This window comes from Gymnodraco acuticeps, unplaced genomic scaffold, assembly GCF_902827175.1.
Source record: "Gymnodraco acuticeps unplaced genomic scaffold, fGymAcu1.1, whole genome shotgun sequence".
NCBI classification, from domain to species: domain Eukaryota; kingdom Metazoa; phylum Chordata; class Actinopteri; order Perciformes; family Bathydraconidae; genus Gymnodraco; species Gymnodraco acuticeps.
Window position 1 is genome coordinate 163,327 of NW_022992197.1, and position 22,541 is coordinate 185,867.

The 22,541-nt window shown below is 45.6% G+C and overlaps 1 protein-coding gene across 1 annotated transcript; it reads right to left on the reverse strand.

Annotated features, from left to right (window-relative positions):
- Window positions 1–923: 923 nt before the first annotated feature.
- Window positions 924–17,063, reverse strand: LOC117539378 (titin-like; the record flags this gene model as incomplete). Its single annotated transcript, XM_034205528.1, is given in 23 exon segments — window positions 924–1,211; window positions 2,898–3,176; window positions 3,615–3,896; window positions 4,567–4,845; window positions 5,897–6,184; window positions 6,765–7,043; window positions 7,151–7,432; window positions 7,537–7,815; window positions 8,841–9,122; window positions 9,410–9,688; window positions 9,773–10,060; window positions 10,143–10,421; window positions 10,512–10,790; window positions 10,882–11,160; window positions 11,899–12,180; window positions 12,728–13,006; window positions 13,102–13,389; window positions 13,485–13,763; window positions 14,086–14,364; window positions 14,909–15,187; window positions 15,760–16,041; window positions 16,146–16,424; window positions 16,530–17,063. Coding segments are annotated over 23 exon segments (6,499 nt in total), but the record flags the coding sequence as incomplete, so codon positions are not given.
- Window positions 17,064–22,541: the final 5,478 nt, after the last annotated feature.

The window sequence follows — 22,541 nt, forward strand, 5'->3', positions numbered from 1 at the left end:
ACTCAGGTACCTGTCAGGTGTTTTCTATCAGGCTCAGGTACCTGTCAGGTGTTTTCTATCAGGCTCAGGTACCTGCTGTCAGGTGTTTTCTATCAGGCTCAGGTACCTGCTGTCAGGTGTTTTCTATCAGGCTCAGGTACCTGTCAGGTGTTTTCTATCAGTCTCAGGTACCTGCTGTCAGGTGTTTTCTATCAGGCTCAGGTACCTGCTGTCAGGTGTTTTCTATCAGACTCAGGTACCTGTCAGGTGTTTTCTATCAGGCTCAGGTACCTGTCAGGTGTTTTCTATCAGTCTCAGGTACCTGCTGTCAGGTGTTTTGTATCAGGCTCAGGTACCTGCTGTCAGGTGTTTTCTATCAGGCTCAGGTACCTGTCAGGTGTTTTCTATCAGACTCAGGTACCTGCTGTCAGGTGTTTTCTATCAGGCTCAGGTACCTGCTGTCAGGTGTTTTCTATCAGGCTCAGGTACCTGCTGTCAGGTGTTTTCTATCAGGCTCAGGTACCTGTCAGGTGTTTTCTATCAGTCTCAGGTACCTGCTGTCAGGTGTTTTCTATCAGACTCAGGTACCTGCTGTCAGGTGTTTTCTATCAGACTCAGGTACCTGTCAGGTGTTTTCTATCAGGCTCAGGTACCTGCTGTCAGGTGTTTTCTATCAGGCTCAGGTACCTGCTGTCAGGTGTTTTCTATCAGGCTCAGGTACCTGTCAGGTGTTTTCTATCAGTCTCAGGTACCTGTCAGGTGTTTTCTATCAGACTCAGGTACCTGTCAGGTGTTTTCTATCAGACTCAGGTACCTGTCAGGTGTTTTCTATCAGACTCAGGTACCTGTCAGGTGTTTTCTATCAGGCTCAGGTACCTGCTGTCAGGTGTTTTCTATCAGGCTCAGGTACCTGCTGTCAGGTGTTTTCTATCAGACTCAGGTACCTGTCAGGGTGAGCTTGGCTCTGCAGGAGGCGGACCCCACGCTGTTTGTGGCTGAGCAGGTGTACTCCCCAGAGTGCCTCATCTCTCCGCGGGCGATCTCCAGCGCCGCCGTGTTGTCGTCGTACTTCATGGTGAAGTCTCCGCCCTGCTTTAGGGGCTCTCCGTCTCGCAGCCAGGTGACCTCCAGCGGAGAGGAGCCGGCCACGCGGCACTCGAACCGCACCGCCTGGCCTTCCGTCTGCTGGAGGCTGGTCATCTTCTTCGGGAAGGAGGGCGGGGATTTGGCCTCTGGAGGAGAAAAGGTGGAGGGAGTTAACAAGGTGTAGTAACCAGGTGTAGTAACCAGGTGCAGTAACCAGGTGCAGTAACCAGGTGTAATACAAAGGTAAAGTAACCAGGTGTAGTAACCAGGTGTAGTAACCAGGTGCAGTAACCAGGTGCAGTAACCAGGTGTAATACAAAGGTAAAGTAACCAGGTGTAGCAACCAGGTGTTGTGACAAGGTGTAGTAGCCAGGTGTAGGAATCAGGTGTAGTAACTGTAAAGGAATATTTTAGTCTTGTTAAAGTATATAGAGTTTAGTGACTTGTCCTCGGGAATCTGTTTCTGGTTAAAGTGTTTTCCTGCTCATTGGAATGTGATCCTGCGCGTAATACTCAGGAGGACAGATCAAGAGGCCCTTTGACTTCCTGTGTGGGTGAGGGGCTTGGGGCACTTAAGGAGGGGCAATATATGCAGTCTTTGTCCTTGGTGTCTGGTAATGATTAGGGGAAAGGGCGGGCTGTTTAGACCCCTCCTTTAAAAGATATATAGAGATGTTTCTGTCTTTTGTGTTAGAGTTTGCTGGTATCTCACATGAGAAGTGTGATACTGTGATCTCTCCGGCCGTACAAATCCTCAATAAATATCAGTGTATTGACTGAATCCAGTTTCCCTCATTTCATGATTGGCTCAACATTGCTGTAAAGAAGTTTTTACTTCACAGTAACCAGGTGCAGTAACCAGGTGTAGCAACCAGGTGTAGTAACCAGGTGTAGTAACCAGGTGTAGTAACCAGGTGTAGTAACCAGGTGTAGTAACCAGGTGCAGTAACCAGGTGTAGGAACCAGGTGTAGTTACAAGGTGTAGTAACCAGGTGTAGTAACCAGGTGCAGTAACCAGGTGTAGCAACCAGGTGTAGTAACCAGGTGTAGTAACCAGGTGTAGCAACCAGGTGTAGCAACCAGGTGTAGTAACCAGGTGTAGTAATCAGGTGTAGGAACCAGGTGTAGTAATCAGGTGTAGGAACCAGGTGTAGTTACAAGGTGTAGTAACCAGGTGTAGTAACCAGGTGTAGTAACCAGGTGCAGCAAGCAGGTGTTGGAACCAGGTGCAGTAATCAGGTGTAGGAACCAGGTGTAGGAACCAGGTGTAATTACAAGGTGTAGTAACCAGGTGTAGTAACCAGGTGTAGTAACCAGGTGCAGCAAGCAGGTGTTGGAACCAGGTGCAGTAAGCAGGTGTAGTAATCAGGTGTAGTTACAAGGTGTAGTAACCAGGTGCAGTAACCAGGTGTAGTAATCAGGTGTTGTTACAAGGTGTAGGAACCAGGTGTAGGAACCAGGTGTAATACAAAGGTAAAGTAACCAGGTGCAGTAATCAGGTGCAGTAACCAGGTGTATGAAGCAGGTGTAGTAATCAGGTGTAGTAATCAGGTGCAGTAACCAGGTGCAGTAACCAGGTGTATGAACCAGGTGTAGTAATCAGGTGTAGTAATCAGGTGCAGTAACCAGGTGTATGAACCAGGTGTAGTAACCAGGTGTAGGAACCAGGTGTAATACAAAGGTAAAGTAATCAGGTGTAATACAAAGGTAAAGTAATCAGGTGTAGGAACCAGGTGTAATACAAAGGTAAAGTAATCAGGTGTAGGAACCAGGTGTAATACAAAGGTAAAGTAACCAGGTGCAGTAACCAGGTGCAGTAACCAGGTGCTCACCTAGCACGTTGAGTCTGCAGGTGGAGGAGGCGGACCCGATGGAGTTCTCCGCCTTGCAGGTGTATTCTCCGATGTCGGCCTTGCCGGCCTTGCTGAGCTTCAGGCAGGCGGTGCCGCGGCTGAACTCCAGCCTGCAGGTGGCGCTGGAGCGCACCTTTCCGTCGGCCTTGAACCAGAACACCTTGATCTCAGGTGTGCCGCCCACCTGGCACTTCAGACACACAGCGTCACCTGTAGTCACCTCCATCGGCTCCAGGGACTCCACGAAGTACGGAGGCTCTGCAGGGACAAACAGCAGGGTCACAGTGAGGGGGAGCCTGACACCTGCTGGACAGAGCCGGTACTGCATACACACTAAAACTGAGTATGACTGAATTTCTACTGCGTATTATTCTGAATATCTTCATATTGATCCAAACATTTCCCATAAAGTACATCTTCTCCATCTTATAAGGTTTCCTGTAACATATGGTTATTCTGAATTAGACAGTTTAGCATTTATAAAGTAGAAAACAGTTCAACTTGTTTCTGCATTATGTTAACTTACAAACATTTAAAGTATTAAATGTCTGGAAATTAAAGAATATACGTTGTTATTATCAGGACTAAAGTTTGTTGAACACTTTAACTCAGTTTAGGTTGAAAATAATACTGATCTTTATTCAAAATGATGCAAAGACGTCCCCATAAACACAGTGAAATCTCTTGTTTTCTCACCGAGGATGGACACGTTAGCGTCACACTGGTCCTTCCCGGCGTCGTTGGACACCTCACAGGAATATTTCCCAGCAGCCTCTTTGTCGTCGGTGCTCAGGCACTCGAGGATGCAGGAGCTCTCGGTGGTGGTGATGTTGTGTTTGTACGAAGCGAAGATCTGCTGGCCGTCTTTGAACCAGTTCACGGTGATTTTAGGAGTTCCTGTATAAGTGCACTCCAGGGTCAACGGTTTCCCCTTCTCCACCGAAACGTCCTTCAGCTTCTTAGAGAAGGCTGCTGGATCTGAGAGGAAATATAAAGTATTTAAGTTTAGCTTAAAGTTTGTTAACAGAAGAGAAAAGCATAGACAGAGAGGCACTATTTTACTGATCCAGTCTTTGTTATCTCAATACGGTACGATAGTAAAAATGAGTTACCCGGGGTAGAGGACACTTCATTTTAGAATAAAATAACTTTAAGTTTACATTTCTTCTTTGTTAACTTATAATAATATTATATTAAAGATTATGTGTGCAAAATAGGTATACTATTGTTCTTCCTTGTGTTGTTGCCCATTGTCTGCAAATGTTCCCATTGTGGGGCTAGTAAAGAATAATTACCTGCTTTTAAAACTGATATCCTTTTGTAAGTACTTTATTAAATGCTTATAGTAAATGTTGATGGTGTAAAATGACTTTCACTTTCAGGGTAAATGTATATTAAAAGTTGTCTGGATCTACTTAATGCTGCAAACAGTGAAACTTCACTTATAAATGCTGGTTTAATAGAAGAGACGTATAATGTTAGTCTGCCATGTCATGGCTTCACATGCCTATTGTTGTGCGAATAACAGCTTCAACAACATTTTGGAAATTAAACTCTGAAGCCCGAGGCTCCTTCAACAATGCAACATACAATATGCTCAAGATATAGGAAGAAATAAAGAATGAAAACAGAGTGCCGTGAGACAGACCTTTGACGGTGAGGTTGACGGGGCTGCTCTCCTTGCCGGCGTCGTTGATGATCTGGCAGGTGTACTCCCCTGCGTGGGACCGGTCCACCGTGAACAGCTCCAGGACCACCTGGTTGTCCTTCAGGGAGAAACTGCAGTCGCGTCCGGGCAGGATCTCCTTCGCTCCTCTGAACCACTTCAGTTTGAGCGGTGCGCTGCCTTTCACCATCGCAGAGAACGTCACGTTGGAGCCCGGCATGGCCTCCACCGGCTGGGGGGGAACCACGAAGGATGGGGGCTCTGGAGGGTAGCAAGCAGAGGGTAACACGTTAAACATGGAGGAAGTGTCAAACTATATAAGGGAATAAATGTACTAAAATCAGGAGAATTTAAACTTGAACTCTAGCTACTTGAAGCCACCATTCACTGAGCAATGAAGAGTTGAACTAGAGCTATTGATATATTAATAAATACCACCAATACTTAGAAAATAAGGTAAGAATTTCTGGCGTTAATATTGTACATTTACAAGAAAGTAAATACATTTTCTGAGAAGTAAGTGTTGGTGTGGTGTGAAGAGGTTGATCCCACCTTGCAAAGTGACGGTTCCTCGACAAGAGAAAACAGGGCTGAGGAACTCATTCAAAGTTGAGGAACATTTGATGATCTCATAAAATATAATGCATACTAGCCAGCAGACTATATAGGAGTTACTATATCTTACCAGACTCCCTGGTCAGATCTGGCTGCTAAATTGGCTAGCTTGGTGTTAGCAAATGACTGTGGCAGCTAACGTTACATAGCAACCAAAAATCGATCCTGCCGTTCAGTTAAGTTTCAGCTAGCTAGCTAGTTAGTTAGTTTGCCCGCTCACAATCTTTATCGCCGGCAAAATACTAATATTACCTGCTAAAGATAAAGGGAAAGTCTGTAGTTTGCAAAACTGAATATGACAAATGGAGTTGTTTTGTCAAATAATAACCTGCTTTCTACTAGCCGACAGCGATGCAAGGTATTGTGTAGCTAACTAACCATAACTTAGTTAGGGTTAGCTAGCTTTACTTCAGCTAAGCCGGTTGCTCTGTAAGTAAACTGATAAAAGTAATTTGATAACGGCAAGCTAGCAAGTATCATTTAGCCAATAGTGAAAATATTATACATGAACATTTCGGATCGAGCCATCATTCCTAATATGATATATGACTTTAAAGTAATATCGCATCGCTTTTTTTGGCCAATGCTCAGAGTTTTAGCGAACAACAGGAAGCTGATAGCAGTTCACTAAATGGCCACCGGTGTCATTAATAATGAACAGTTAGCATGCAGGGTTTCTCTGTGTGTATTTCCTGACCTTTCGCAGCCATAGAGGCCGAGGTCTCGCTGGATCCAGCCTTGTTCAGAGCTTTGCATTTATACAGTCCAGAGTCGGACAGCTTCAGCGTGGACACTTTGAGCGTGCAGCTGTTGTTGCTGAAGTTGATCTCATAGTTGGGTCCGCTCTGTATCTCCTCCCCATCGTGGTACCAGGAGATGGTGAACGGTGGGGAGCCTGACACTTTGCACTCCATCTCTCCGGCTGCTCCAACCACTGTGTTGAGATCCTTCAACTTCCTTGAGAACGATGCAGGAATGATCTTATCTGTTAGCGAGGGAATGAGGAGTTAGCGGTAGGACAAATGAGGACAAATACAAGAGGCAATGTCATTTGAGAAACTTGGTGTTATATAGTCAATGCTCTTGTGTGATGCTTGAGTTTAGACAACATTTAGCATTTGAGAAATTGCTGGCAGTTTACCAACTTCTGCTCACATTTACATCTAAATGAGTATTAAAGCGTTTATTGTTGTGGATTGTTGGAGAACCAAACCAATTGTCTCATAGTATCGAACAGTTATGTTAAATCGAATTGGTACCGCTGAAATAGCAATGTAAACCCCTTCTGGTAACCTCAATTTCAAATGACCTAGATTCACCACTGTTTGTAAAAACCCACTTTTATATTTCTCAAATAAATACAGAAAGAAGATATCAACAATTACTTTGATATTGGTACCAAATCTAAGGTATCATAGACCTTTCACTTCTGGTTAGATGCTAATATGTGTTGTCTTAGTACCTGTGAAATGTCAATACAGTTGAATCTAATCCAACCATAAAAGCAATAACCATAAATTCAAACAATACCCAGCCCTAGTCACATTTAGGTAAATGACACCAACCTAAGACTGTGAGGTTAATCTTGCTTAGGTCCTTCCCGACCTCGTTCATAACCTCAAAAGTATATTCTCCAGAGTCCACCTTCTCAGCAGAGAGGACGTTCAGGCTGGAAATCATCTGAGAAAAGGAGATCTTGTACTTCCTGCCGGAGGCCAGCTCCACCCCGTCCTTGAACCACTTGGGTGTGAGCTGTGGGGTTCCACACACTTTGACCTCCAGGGCGGCCATGTCGCCCGCCGTCACGCTCAGAGCGTCGGGCTTGTCCACTATCTTAGCGGGTTCTGAAAACAACAGAGAAGAAGCAGAACACGTTCTTAATCAAACCTGCAGGAGGAAGGATGGGAGAAAAAAGACTGTACGAGAAAGAGAGAATTATATGATTACAAACCTAGAACAGTCAAGTTAGCGAAACACTCCACACTCCCAGCATCGTTTCTGAGTTGGCAGGTGTATTTGCCTGCCGTGGTTGCATCAGCCTTAAAGACTTTAAGAGCGACCTGGTTGTTCTCAAGGGTGATTTTCCTGTTGTCACCATCCCTGAGAATGTGATCCTTGTCTTGAACCCAGGACACAGTAATGGGTTCAGAGCCTTTAATAGTGGCCACAATGGTCACCTCCTCCCCCAGAATCACTGTCGTGTTTGACAGTTTCTTCACAAACGACGGCGGCTCTGAATAGAGGAGAAAAACAGCGCAAAAGGGAAAGTCAGCAATGTGACAAAGTAAGTTGAAAATCTATTGATTGTGATTTTCATTTGAGACTATCACTACTGACCTCTGAGTTTAACTGACGTCTGGCAGGTGTCACTTCCTACACTGTTAGTCGCTTTGCACTCGTACTCGCCGGCATCCGAGGCCTCTATCCCAATGACATGCAGCGTGACCGAGCTGCCCTCGCTCACCATCTTATACTTCCTGCTCTCCATCAGAGGCTTCCTGTCTTTGAACCAGGTGATCTGGAACGGAGCTGTACCGCTCATCTCGCAGTACAGACTCACGTCCTTCCCCTTCAGCCCTTCAACGGGCTGGGGTACTTTAGTAAATGATGGGGCGTCTACAAAAAGATCAGGAAACTGTTAAAGAGGCATACATGGCAAAAGAATCCATGATGAAGTCTTAAAGCTGAAACCCGTAACATGCTCTCAGTTCTCGCGCTCTGCAGTGGCAAAATGCCAACTGTTAAGAACGAGCTTTTACGTTTTTTTGGAAAAGCAGCTAACGCGGTGGGACGATCATCACGATGGCCAAGCTGGGAATGTTTGCGCAATTATAGCCTATATGTCAGATTTTTGTGAAAATGAAAACTAAGAGATGGCAATAGTAATAACAAGTCCAAGGATTTACAGCTACGGAAGTTTAATTTGCTGTAGGAGTTTGTTGGGACTACAACTAAGATGTCTGAGTTGATTTGGAAGTGGTGCGTGGCTATTGGAACTGAAGTAATGACTGCAGAGTTAAACATATTGGATAAAACTACAATTAAAATGGGGGGCAATCCTGTAAAAGATGGCAAAATGTATGTGGAATTGCTTGAAACTAAAGACAAGAGGGAAAAGTGTTGTGTAATTGGTTGTATCTAAAGCTAATTGCATAATTAATGTGGAATTGTTTTACAGCTAAAATGGCAGGACTATTGTGGAATAGTTTGGAACTACGGATAATCTGGCAGATGATTTGTGAAAATTGCGGGAACTACAGTCCAGATGGCGGACGTGTGAATGTTCGGTAGAACTACAGCTAAAATGGCGGGGATGTTGTGGAAGGACGATGGAATTATAGCTAAGATGGCGGATGTATTGTTGAAAAGTGTGTATTCTTCCTGATTATTTGAGGCATGTTTTTATTTGTATATCGAGATGAAAGAGCCAACCCAACCAGCTGAGAACCATCTCTCAAAAGCACAAAATAAGAAACGAGTCTCGGACCAAAGTGACGATTCTCCAGCAGACCGGATATATAAAGAACTTGAATGTTACGTATTCCAGCTTCAAGCAACACAACAGGACACTGAAGAGCCAGTGCATCAGAAAGACCATGAATGATGACTAATGAGGATTAGGAAGTCAGGAAGGGGCTGACCTTTAACGCTAAGGGTGGTGCTGCAGCTGACACTGCCAGCATCATTCTGAGCTTCACACGTGTAAACTCCATCATCATTAAAGCTCGTTGACAGCAGTTCCAGGACTGCTACCGAGTCAACAAATGATGTCCTGTAGTTGCCCCCATCCGTGACCTTGGTGTCCTGTTTGTACCAGGTCACTTTCAGAGGAGCTGTGCCATTGACTTTGCACTCCAGGCGGAGGGACTCTCCCTGCTTCACACACTTAGTGGCAGGGAGTTTCAGCACAAACTCGGGGGGTTCTGGAAAGCCAAAATACAGACATATTAGCTGCCGGCAGCAAGTAGGGTCACTTAAGATGTTGTTACAACAGGCAGATGAGATAAGCTGACGATGATGGGTTAGCAGCAGAGACAGGATGGTGGTGGGAAATGCAGGAGCATCACAAAGGCAACAAATGACGACAAGCTGCAGCGGTGACAAACAGATTTGAATATGAAAGAACGGCAGAAACTGGAAAATGTGACTTTCAGCCAGCGATGCAGATGTGAGATGAAAACAGCCACGCAAGACTTTGAAAGAGGCCAACCTTTGACTGTCAAGTCTGCACTACAGCGCACAGAACCAGCATCGTTGCTGACTTGGCAAGAGTAAGCTCCACTGTGGGTGACCCCCACTTTGTAGAGCTCCATGAAGCAAGAGAGCCCCTCCAGCCCGGTGAAACACGAGGGCCCGGTCATGAGCTCGGAGTCGTCCTTGAACCATTTGACTGTGAAGGGAGGCGTTCCCTTAAATGTGCTTTTGAAGCGCACCTTGCCGCTGGGTACAGCCGCCTGGGACTCAGGCAGCGTCACAAAGCTGGGAGGCTCTGAAGAGAATAAGATGGATCACGTTAAAGAGGGTACTCACCTTTGATTTGCACGACCAATCATGTTGGAGAGCAAAGTCTAACCTTTAACCATGAGGGATCCGCTGCTTTCACAACTCCCCGCTGCGTTGGTCAGTTTGCAAGAGTAGCATCCTGCATCAGATCGCTCTAGCTGCTCGATCTCCACGGACACAGAGTTGTCCTGCTGGATCAGTTTGTGTTTCACACCACTACAGACTTTGCTCCCGTCTTGCTGCCACTCCACAGAGATGGGCAGCGAACCAGATATTTTGCAACTGATCTGAACAAAGGAGCCCAATATCTCCCCCATGTCTACCAGAGGTTTGGTGAAGCTCGGGGGAATGACTTGTTCTGTTACCAAAAGACATTTTAGGAAAAGTCATTAGACTTTATTCAACATGTACTACAGGAGTTTTACGTTTTGCACACCAACCTAGAACGATCACTTTGACTTTGCAGCTGCAGCTACTGATGTGGTTTGCCACCTCGAACACATACTCTCCTTCGTCCTCTTTCTGAGCCGACTGAACCCTGAGGCTGCTCATTGTGTTCTCAAAGGTCAGCTTATGCTGCCTAATGGACTGAAGCTCCTTTCCATTTTTCATCCATTTCACTTTGAGCTCAGGGGAGCCCGTCACCTTACAGTCCAGACTGACTGGGTCTCCGACTGTAACCTTAATCACTTCAGGTTTTTCTGTGATCTGAGGCGGCTCTACAATGCAAAAGGACATTCAAACAGTTATAACGTTCCCAACAGTGTTAGAAAAGATTGGAAGCCATCATTAGTTTAGCAAAAGTATACCTTGCACAGTTAGCGTGGCAAAGCACTTCTCCTGCCCGGCCTCGTTTACCACCTGGCAGGTGTACTTCCCGCCATGTGTTGCTTCACAGGCGGGAATCCTGAGAGTGGCCACATTGTTCTCAAATGTTCTCTCAATCTTTGCATTCTCCAAAATCCAGTTCTCATCTTTTTGCCATTGTACAGAGAGAGTTGGAGAGCCCTTCACAGCACACCTAAACTCTGCCATTTTACCGAGAACAGTGGCAGTGTCCTCGAGCCTCTGGGTAAATGTTGGTGGTTCTATTACAATACAAAACAATGAAGTGTTAAAGGAAACGTTGAGTTTTTACCTCAGATAGATATGTGGAGTTGTATTTCTGATTAGACCGACCTTTGAGGTTTAGCGTAGTCTTACAAGCACAGCTCCCGACCTCATTAGAAACCGTGCACTGGTATTCACCGACGTCTACAGCGTCACATTTGTGCACCTCTAGCCTCACAGTGTCGTTCAGCTGGGAGAAGCCATGCTTAGCACTTGGTTTGATCTCCTTTGCATCTTTGTGCCATGTTATCTCAAATGGACCGGTCCCAGCGACCTGACACTCAAAGCAGGCGCTGGAGGCCTTCACAGCATCCGCCGCAGACAGCTCTCTAATAAATGATGGCGGTTCTGAGACGGGAAAACAAACTGTTAACTAACTTTTTTCATAACAGTGGATTATTTCCTCAATATGTTAACATGCAGACTATGTTTACATTAGGAGGCAAAGTTTCCCAAATAACAGTTTCTATATGGTTTAAGTCAGAACTTGGACTGACCCAATAAGCAAGTTAACATCAACTAGGGCTGGGTGATATGCCAAAAAAACAAACGAAAACAAGGGTAATTTCATATCTAGATAACGCTATAAACCCAATATACTGAATATAGCATGTTTTCTGATAAGTGAATGACCAACTGGTTAAACCAATGTTCTACACAACTGTGTGAACTGAAAGGTATTATCTCATTTAATTCCAAACTTAAATTCAGTTCAGCTGGAGACCAGTTTGCTTCTGGCATTTAACGGAGCTAATGGAAAGTGTGAAGTGAAACAGAAATCTTAAAATTATATTTCCTCACCATTTATTTAGTAAATGCCTTGTAATCTTAAATCAAGAAAAGGTTAGTAGGTATGTTTGATTTTTGCAAATTATAATTCAATTGACCAAATAAAAAGATAATATTAAATGATCGCCCAGCCCGACTCCGGACCACAATTCCTAGCGGTAAAGTGTCTACAAGTACAACAGCAATCAATTGCCTAGATAAAACCATCTAGAACACGTGGCCTCTAAAGTGTTTGGGAACCAATGCCTCCATCCTATATGTTTCAAACTCTGCTTTCAGTCTTCTGACTGGACTAACCTTTGACCTTGAGCTCCATGCTACAGCTCTCGCTGCCGGCCTCGTTGCGGGCCTCGCAGTAGTAAAGCCCGCTGTCTTTGGTTTCAGCGCCACACACCTCCAGCGTGGCCACAGAGTTAACAAACACCATCTTGTACCGATCGCTGGGGCTGATCTCAGAGCCTTCCCTGAACCAGCAGATGTCTATCTCAGGTGTGCCGGTCACCTGGCACTCAAACATTTTACTCTGACCGGGACGGACCACGGACAACCGAGCGGGGGTCCGTGTGAACTTAGGGGGCTCTAAGGAACAACATAAAATGATAAATGTGACTTTCACAAAGACGAAAAAAACTGATCTCTATGAAGTTCACAAAATATGTTTCCATGCAAGTGTTGCTCAAAGCCTTTGGGGAGAGATTTGATGAGTTTCTTAAGAGCCCTCTTCTCTTTGACTGGCGGAGCCTGAAACCTGTTTGCACAGTTTAGGCTTATGGAAATACTTCCTGTCATTTTGGAGTTATCCAAAAAGATCCATATATTCCATGTTTTAAAATCTGTATGAACAACTTATTTCTTCTTCGTAAATGTAATGCTGTTTCAATGTTCCCTTTTTTCGAGTACCATTTGCAGGCGATTTGCTCGCCACTGAAAGGCAAGCTGATGGTGCTACGGTTCAAAGTCACCTCCGACAGCAGTGAAAACACTACTGTCTTTAAGTGGATTGCTCTGCACCAGAAGAACCAGGGTCAGCATGCAGTATAGGGATCAAACAGATTCTGTTATTTCCTTTAAGAACAAATGGATGGAGACATATTCACTGACTCAGTTTCACAAAGGGAATATTAACCTTTCACAAAGAGTGTAGCCTGACAGGAAGTGGAGCCCACATCGTTCTGTATCTCACAGACAAACTCTCCAGAGTCAGAGGTTTTTGCAAAGAAAAGCTCCAAAGAGCTTGAGGTATTGTCTTTGACCACATTGCAGTCAGCACTGGATATAATCTCCTTCCTGTTTTTAAACCATTTGGTGGTGAGCGGAGGCGTGCCAGACATCAGAACATTAAACTGGACCTTTGAGCCCGGCAACACATTCATGGATTCAGGCTTTTCAAGAATGCATGGTGGTTCTGGAAGAGAAAACACGACATAATGCTTGAGATAAAAACCTTTGTGTCGTTGTGTACCTACTGATGAATACCACATATTACATGTGTGTGCAAACCTTTGACGAACAAGATGCCGGAGCACTGCACGGTCCCCGCTTTGTTGTTAGCGATGCAGGTGTAGCTGCCGCTCTCTTTACCGTTTAGGTTAGAGATTTCCAGAAAAGCAACATTTTCAAAGAATGTGCTTTTGTGTTTCTCATCAGTCTGGATCTCTTTCTCATCTTTGTACCATTGAATGGTTATCGGCAGAGAGCCGGACACAAGGCACTCCAGATGAGCAAACGATCCTTTGATACCTTCTGTCTGCTTCAGTTTTCTCGTAAAAGAAGGGGGAATGATTTGATCTGACATAGATGGAGGAAGAGAGAGGTGAGAAACAAATCTTCAAAGTTAGATGTTATTAAATTAAACTGATATTAGGTACTTATTAACCACTGACCGAGGACGGTGAGTGTGGCCTCGCAAGAACTTTGTCCGACATCATTTGAGACCTCGAAGGTGTAGTCACCACTGTCACCTTTCTCAGTTTTGATCATCTTGAGCACGGAGCTGGTGTCTGTGCTCTGAACTTTATATCTCTGGCCTGAGCTCAGCTCCTTGCCGGCCTTCAGCCATCTGGCCTTCAGCGGCTTGGTGCCTAAGAACCGGGCCTCTAGCGTGGCCGGATCGCCCTGAGTGACACTGATGGACTTGGCCTCCTCTGTGACCTTCGCCGGCTCTGAGACGCCAAACAAAACAGTCAGCAACGAATTTCAAATCTGACCAATAACTGAAGTCAATGAAAGAGTTAAGATTCGAGAGTTGCATTTGGTCCTTGTCAACTTGTTAGGTCGTACAATTATCGTCCGACAAATGTCTGTTGAGGAATTTAAAGTTCAAAAGGCGTAATGTCATGATTCGTATCATTTCTATCGATGTCTTAAACACCTTGTTGGCCATTTGAGGGAAATTTCCTGCGAGTAAACTTATAAATGTGTGACTTCACAAGTTGATAGGATTTCCTGCACCAATCAAAAGAGTTCTCGAGGTTCCTAACAAACCTTTGACTGTCACCACAGCAGAGCAGGTCTGGCTGCCGGCCTGGTTCTGCGCCTGGCACGAGTATTTGCCGCCATGTTTGCTCTGCAGGTTGTTGAAGTGCAGCAGCGCGGTGTTGTTCTCGTAAGTAATCTGAATGTTTTCAGCCTCTTTGAGCTCGTGGTTGTCTTTGGTCCAGGACACGCTCATGGGCTCAGAGCCCTTCAGAGAGCACTGCAGAGAAACCTCGCTGCCAACCAGAGAGCTGAGGTTCTCCAGCTTTTTCACAAACGACGGTGGTTCTACAGGGAAACATTTTATATTTAATACTGGCTTCTCTATACTAGCCTCGCAAAGTCAGAACCCATCCTGCAAGCTCAGTCTTTTCTGTGGTATTTTAGTGGACTTTCCATGTATAGAAACCCAACCGCATCTAACTGTCAAAGGAGGTCATTGAAGATTGGGATTTTGAAGGTCGAACCTTGTTCTTTTAACAGAAGCAAACGACAATTAGCCCCTAGAAGTCCAACATATTTGTCTAATCGGGTGTAGAAAGGGTACTTCTGTCTACCCTTAATATACAGAGCAAGTCTGTCCTTCCCACATTTGGAAACCTTCAACCTATGAGAGATTTCCTCTGATCCGAATTGAGGATCTATGGATAGAGGGTGAACAGTGTTGTACAGATTGTAAAAACCTCTGAGACATCTTTCAGGATCCTTACTTTAAGTTGATCAAGAAACAAAGCATCCTTAAGCAAATGCCTTCTGAGCGTTGCCAGTTCCGGGTGAGTCTTTGCGAGGCTACGTGTTGGATTATCAAATGGTCAATAGCTTCTAAACCAACCTTTTAGCGTTACTTGACAATCGCAGGAGGCCTTCCCCACCTCATTCTCTACAGTACACTGGTACAACCCCGCGTCTCCTGCCTCCACTGCCAGCACCTGCAGCGCTATCAGGTCGTCCTTCACTGAGATCCTGTGTCTCTTGTCATTCCTAATCGGCTTAGTGTTTTTATAAAAGGACACAGTGAAGGGGACTGTGCCGGAGACCTGGCCCTCCAGCATCATCTCAGAGCCTTTCACAACATCTCTGGGCTCCAAGCTACGCACAAACAATGGCGGATCTAGAAGAGAACAGCGGATACAGGTTTGACATATGATGATGCCAAAAAATCTAAATAACAAGATTCAACTAGAATTTTATTGTGGAGATGAAGATTATTTTTCTGATTTCTTATCCCTATGGAAAGGCCACGCCCAGTTTAAGCTACACTCTCGACAGTGGTTTGCAATGATGTCCTCATCCACCAGGGGGTGTGGTGTCTTTACATGATAATGGTGTGTTCGGTTAGAAAAACCCAAACGTACGGCCCCTTGAAGTCTGATTTTCAACTCTAACATTAGGGTTATGATTCCGAATAACTGAAAGCTGTAGTATTGTACTTTCTGCTTTATAGCTTTTGTGTCTTATGTGTGTCATACAGGAGTGCTCTTCCGTACACATGTCACAGCGTTGTTCGTATGCATACGTAATGAAAAACTCAACTTGTTTAGCTAACAATGATTTCTAACTCAAGGTAAAAAACATAAATGCTGATGGTCCTTTGAACCGAAGAAAGAAAAAAAGGTCTTCAATGCCACAATAAAACTCTTCATTTCCTAAAAGTATTGGAGTGAAATGATTCCTGAAACTAACCTTTGATAGTCACTGTGCTGCTGCAGCGGTCACTACCAGCCTCGCTGGACGCCACACACACATATTCTCCCCTATCCTCCACTGCACTGTTGACTATTTCCAGAGAGGCCACGAAGTCAGTTAAAGTCATTTTGTATTTAGCACTGGAGCTGATCTCCATCTCGTCCTTGAACCATTTAAAAGAGATGACGGGGCTGCCCGTTACTTTGCACTCCAGCAAGGCGGAGTCGCCGCTGATAACAAGTTTGGTCGCATCGAGTTTCCTCACGAACACGGGCGGTTCTGAGAGAAGAGGTTAACATTCATTATCAGACAGAAGACATTATGTTAGTATCCAAAGAGACATTGATGTCAATACATGTTCTTGCAGCTGCACGCGTAAACACCTTTCACAAAGAGGACTGCGGTGCAATCCATCTTCCCAGCATCATTGGACACTTGGCATGTGTACTTCCCAGAGTCACTGGGTTTCACTGAGTTTAGCTCCAAAGAGCTGGAAGAGGCGTCTTTCTTTATGAAATATGAGCCTCCAGACACAATCTCTTTCTCCTCTCTGAACCACTTCACAGCTAACGGAGCTGTTCCAGTGAAGCCCGTTTTGAAGGAAACTGTGGTTCCTGGTTTAACATCCTGGTTGTTTGGTTTTGCTGTAAACAATGGGGGCTCTAGAGGCCATGAAATAAAGAAAAATACATTTCATGTTAGCATGAAATAACTCAAGGATTGTACAGAAAAAAATAAAAGCACAACATTAGCCAAGTGTTTATAACCTTTGACATAGAGCGTGCCGCTGGTTTCCTTAAAGCCGGCAGAATTGGTTGCTCTGCATTTGTAAACTCCAGAGTCGGCCTTCTCCAGCTTTATAACTCTCAGCGAAGCAGAGCTGTCTTTGAATTCAGGCTGGAATTTGGATCCAGACTTGATCTCCTGGTCGTCTTTGAACCAAGATATGGTCATGGGTTGGGACCCAGACACTTTACAATCCATGGAGACGTCATTACCAATGTTACCGTCAACCCTTTTCAGGGACTTGGTGAACGTTGGAGGCATTATCCGATCTGGTTGTTGAAGAAAAAACATGCATTATCACAATTTCATACAGTTTTCAAAAAGAGTCGCTCAACTCAAATCTAAAAGACAACACTTTGCACCCTGTGTTTGGTTTTAGGCTTAAGACTTTAGCTTGATGTTAGTCCATGGGAATACAGTGTGTCAAAGTCCGGTTCCTTTTAGTCATGAACATAATCAACAACTTTAGATTTTGCAAGAACAAATATTTAAGAAGAGTAAAACCGGGAGCTAACCTAAGATGGTAACCGAGCATGTGCACTGGTCTTTCCCGACTTTATTGGACACTTCCATCTTATACTCTGAAGTGTCTCCTCTTTCTGCCGTGAGGATCTTCATGGTGGCCACATTGTCCTTCAGAGTCATCTTATATTTACGGCCACTGATCATCTCCTTCCCGTCTTTAAACCACTTCACTTTCAGGTCTGGGCTTCCAGAGATTGTGCACTCTAAAGTGGCTGAATCCCCTGCGGTCACACGAATGGACTCTGCAGGTTCTACCACTCTCGCAGGTTCTGGGATAAGACAGATACGATATAAGACACTAGAACCTATAGAACTACAACAACATAGGAAATACAAAGCATCTGCAGAAACCAACCTTGCACGGTCAAGGTAGCTTCGCATTTCTGTTGGCCAGCCTGGTTCTCAGCTGTGCACGAATACTTTCCGCCATGGCTGATGGCCACGGTCGTTATCGACAAGCTAGCAACATTGTTCTCAAACAGCATCTTGATGTTTGAATCGTCATCTCTCAGTATCTCAGAGTCTTTCATCCATTTCACTGTGATGGGCGCCGAGCCCTTTATGGTCCCCTGGAGTCTTACTGTATTTCCCAACACCGCTGTAGCACTCTCAACCCTCTTTGAGAAAGTGGGAGGCTCTACAGAAACATTTCAATAGTTAAGAAGTGAATTTAAAAGACGAAACTAATAACACCTTTAATCAGCTCAGGGATACTGACCTTTAAGTTTAGCTACAGCCTTAGTGGTGACTTTGCCCACATCATTGGATATGACACACTGATAATCTCCAACATCTGCGCTCTCAAAGGTCTGGATCTCCAGCCTTGATAAGGAATCCTGGGAGATTATTTTATGTTTCTGATCACTGGAGATGGCTTTCTTATTTTTGACCCAGCTGATTTCAAAGGGAGCTGTTCCTGCGATCTCACACTCCATCTGAGTGGATGCTCCCTTCACCGCCTCAACTGTCTGCAGCTCTTTTCTAATGGACGGTGGCTCTGAGAGTCAAAAAGGTGTATGCAGTTAATACCAAAGCTTCCCTGAATTAAACAGAGGGTTAATTTAATGCAAGACTTGACAAACCTTTGACAGCTATAAGGGTGTTGCAGCTCTCGCTGCCGGCATTATTGGACACCTCACAGGTGTAACTCCCACTGTCTGTGATCAGGAGATTCAGTATATCCAAAGAGGCAACGCCACTCTTGAAAGATATTTTATATTGTTCTCCATCACTGAGCTCTCTCTCATTCCAGAACCAGTGGATGTGCAGCTGAGGCGATCCTTTTACGGAGCACTGTAAGCGTGCAGCTATACCTTGTTTCCATGTTATCTTATTTTCCATTTTCTTTACAAAGGTAGGGGGCTCTGAAAGGAGTTTTTAGTTCAAAAACACCAAGATCATTGTCAGAAGAGACACAGGAAAGAAACAAAAGACAGAAAAGTGCGTAAAGAAGACAAAAGACAGAAGGTAGCAGTGCATAGTGTTAGCATCAGCTTGTCAGCAGTAATCCACTTTATCAAATCTAACGGAAAGATCACCTTTAAGATCTTACCTTGAACTGATACCTCAGCCTCACAGGATGAGCTGCCTGCCTCATTTACGGCTGTGCACACATATTTCCCAGAGTCCTTCAGCTTAGACTTGGGTATCTCAACAACAGCCACCTTATCCTCAAAGGACAGTTTACAATCCATGCTCTGGTGGACTTTTTTGCCATCCCTGGTCCAGGTGACGGTCACACCAGTGTCCTCGTCCACCTGGCACTCCAGCCTCAGCGGGTCATTGACAGCGACTGACGCCGGCTCAACGGTCTGAACAAAGCTGGGCTTGTTGACAACCCTGAGCTCTGTGGTAAACGTAGCAGTGCCAACACTGTTGGAGGCCTTGCACAGGTACACCCCCTGGTCAGCCACAGTAAGACTTTGAATCTGAAGCGAATACTTGTTCTTTTCACATTTCATGACATAGTTCCCTCCGGAGGAGACGGCTATGTTGTCCTTGTGCCAGACAACCTCCATGGGTGATGTCCCAGTGAGTGAGCACTGGAGCATGGCCTGTTTGCCCACATACAAAGTCATTGGGTCTGGTTGTGATACAAATACCGGTGGGTACATTTCTATGGAGAGCAGGTAGAACATACAATTAAGAATTTAGTATAATAAAAGGGGGAAAAATACACCAACATCAAAATGAACCTGTGGAATCTCAACAGCTTTAAACAAGAGATCCTCAACCTGTTTATATATTGCCAAATGTGACACCAGATCCAATTTATGAACAAATCATTTCCACATTGCACCATAAAGGATTCAGGGGGGAAACAAATGCATATAATTCTCTCTCTCTCAAACAGACACTTGTAAAGCAGTAATTGAGAACAAAAAGGTCCCATCAGGGTCTTACCGGTGACGATGAGCGAGGCGGTGCAGCTGGCAGTGCCGTGCTGGTTTGAAGCCTTGCAAGTGTATTCACTGCTGTCGGCTTTGATTGGGTTCAGCAGCTCCAGGGAGGAGCTGCTGTGGCGGCTGAGGATCCTGTACTTGTCACTCTGTTTGATCTCGACGGTAGATTTGTACCATTTGAAAGTCACACTTGGAGCATCCTCGATTTCACATTCGAACTTGGCTTGTCCGCCGATGTTTATGTCCAAGGGTTGGATTTTCTGCCTAAAGACAGGTGGCACTGAGGCACAAACAGACAAAAAAAGGAAAAAAGTCAGTCATGGAATCTCTGAAACTCTTAAAAATAACAACTGACATATCAGGAACAGGAATGGAGGAAATGTGGAACAATGGTGGATACAGGAGTGACTGTGGAGGAGAAACATAGCAAGAACATTAGCCCCATCATTTCACTGCTTTCATTGTGCAGGATAGTCATGGGGCTAGGGTTCAGGCTAAAGGAAGAGAAAGGTTGTGAAAGATGAAGCAATGTCAGGTTGATCCTTGAGAGCATGCAGAGACATTGTGGAGAGAATGGACCTGAAGGATTGTGATGGGTTTAAACACAAGGAACCTGTGACCATGGAAACACCATGACAGTTACCTAAAGGCCAGGATCATGACCACCATTAAAGCGAGATGCTACAAAGTGTGAAGCTAAATTTGAATGGCTGGGACAATCCTGGTCTTTAGGCATCATACAAAGAGGTGGAAGACACAAGAAATGGTGAGTTAGTATCATCCAGTGACCCGCTGAAGGTGCTCATGCCGAGCTATGAAATGAATAAGAGACCAAAATGACCAGAGCATAATTTCATGTGAGGTCTTGAATGAACCAGTGAGTGATTAGTCGTTCTCGGAGGAAGTGTGATGAATGGATGAATGAAAGAATAATTTGATCCTGTTAGCAAACCTCTTGAGACCACAGTGAGTCTTGAAGACGTTGTAGTCCTGCCGGCTTCATTCTCAGCCTCACAAACATATTCTCCTTGATGCTTCTCCTTCACAACTTTGTTGATAACCAATGTGTATGTGTCGTGGTCTTTGCAACACGTGAACTCTTTGCCAGATTTGACCAATTGCCCATTGAAAAACCAGTTTACCTTTGTGACGTACTTAATGGTGCTGCTAAAGGTTACTTTACTATCCTCATCTATGGATATGTCTTCGAGGGAGACGACTATAACGGGGATTTCTCTCTGCTCTGACCTGGATACTGTGATTTCCTCTGTAAAGATCTCCTCCCTGTGCTCCTGGATGCTAAAGCCCACCACCTGTTCAGTAGGGACGGTGGTGGGAGGCAGGGTTGTGGTTAAAAGAGTCGCACCTGCATCTTTCTCCCTGCTTTTCATGGTAACTGACCTCACTTCCTGCCTTGACACCTGTACCGACTGCTCAAAAGCCATGTGGGACTCTGTGGAAACTTTGATTTGGGATGTCTGCTCCATCTTTGCTGCCTTGGATTCCTGCACCACAACCCGCTGCTCAGCTGAAGCACTTTTAACCGTCACTTTGGACTCAGTTTTCAGTGCAGCAGCCTGAGATTTAACGGCAGTGAAACCTACGGCACTCTCTGCCACGCTCACAGTCTCCACCATGGATGACAGCATTTGCTTAGAGTGTGCCGAGGCGACCTGCGCCCTCTGAGGTTTGTCTAGCTGCATAGTGCCCGGCTGCTCCGAGGTGAGAACCTGGGCTTCCTGGTACACTATGGAGTGGAAAGCTGCCTGCAGTTCAGTCCTGAGGTCAGCGGTCTGAGGGTATTTGCCCTCAATAGCCAGCGTGATCTCCATGGGGGCACCTGTGGTCGTGATCAGGTATGTAAACATGGCCCGCTTTGGCTCTTTTTGAACCTTGACTTCCTGTACTTCTACAGCCTGCAACCTCCCTACGACGTCAGCCAGTAACACCGGCTGGTCGCTGGCCACAGCCGACTGCAGAGCGTCTCTGAGCTGGTGCCGGATATTCAGACTGAAGGGTTTAGGGATCTGAATCACAAAGGTCATCTCTTTGGGAAGAGAGGTAGTGTCTTTGGACTCTGACGCCATAAGGGACAGTTTGGGCTGCCTGGTGACAGATACTTTAGTGGACTTAGACTTGGAGATCTCCTGAGAGAGCTCACCGGTCAGCACTCGCTTCTCGTCCATCACGATGGACTGCCTGACTGACTGGCCCTCCTGGATTTGAACAGCAAAGTCTTGTTGGGCCGCCTCTAGAATGACACTACTCTCAGTGGAGATCTCCTTCTCCTCTATCTGGACTGGCTCGGTGGGGAGTTTTGGCTCCACAGCCATCTGGCAGGTGAATTTATCCACCGCTGTAAGACCCTCAGTGTGGCCCTCCTGTAGGGCCCGACTCTCCGCCACAGTGGTGACATGCATCACGTTCGAGTGATCCTCCTTCTGCACCAAAGCTCGCTGCTGCTTTACATCCGAGGTGACTGGCGTCTCCTTTGGGAGCGTCATGGGCTGGAAGGAGAGCTGCAGGATGTTCTGAGGCCTAGGCTCAGTCCGGAGTTGCGACTGAATGCCGGTCACGGACAAATCCAGCTCTGTGTGATAATCTGCTGTCAGCTCCCTTCTCTCCTCTGAGGTAGCTGCATGACTTCTAGTCTTTTCCTGTTTCTGAGCCGCTACCTGCTGGTCAGGCTTCTCAATAACGAGAATACCCTCTTTGGGCAGCGCCTCCACAGGTTGGGTTGACTGCCGATGCAGCAGAGTACGAGACTCTTTCTGGGGCTGGATGGTCATGGAGCTAGCCTTTGCCTCGAACGCTGACGTGTCCTCACAAACTACTGTCCTTTGCTCGTCCTGGCTAACAGCATGCAGCAGAGTCGGGCTCTTCCTGGCTCCTGCCTGCTCTGCTGCTAGTTTCTCACAGGTGAAGCTCTTCTCAGATGGAAGGAGGTCCTGATCTGTGATCACCTGCAGGTGCAACAACTGCTCTCCTTCTACCTGGGACTGAACTGACATGGCACTGTCCAGACTGGGAAGCTGCTGTGTGGGCTCAGCCTGGAGCATTTGCTTC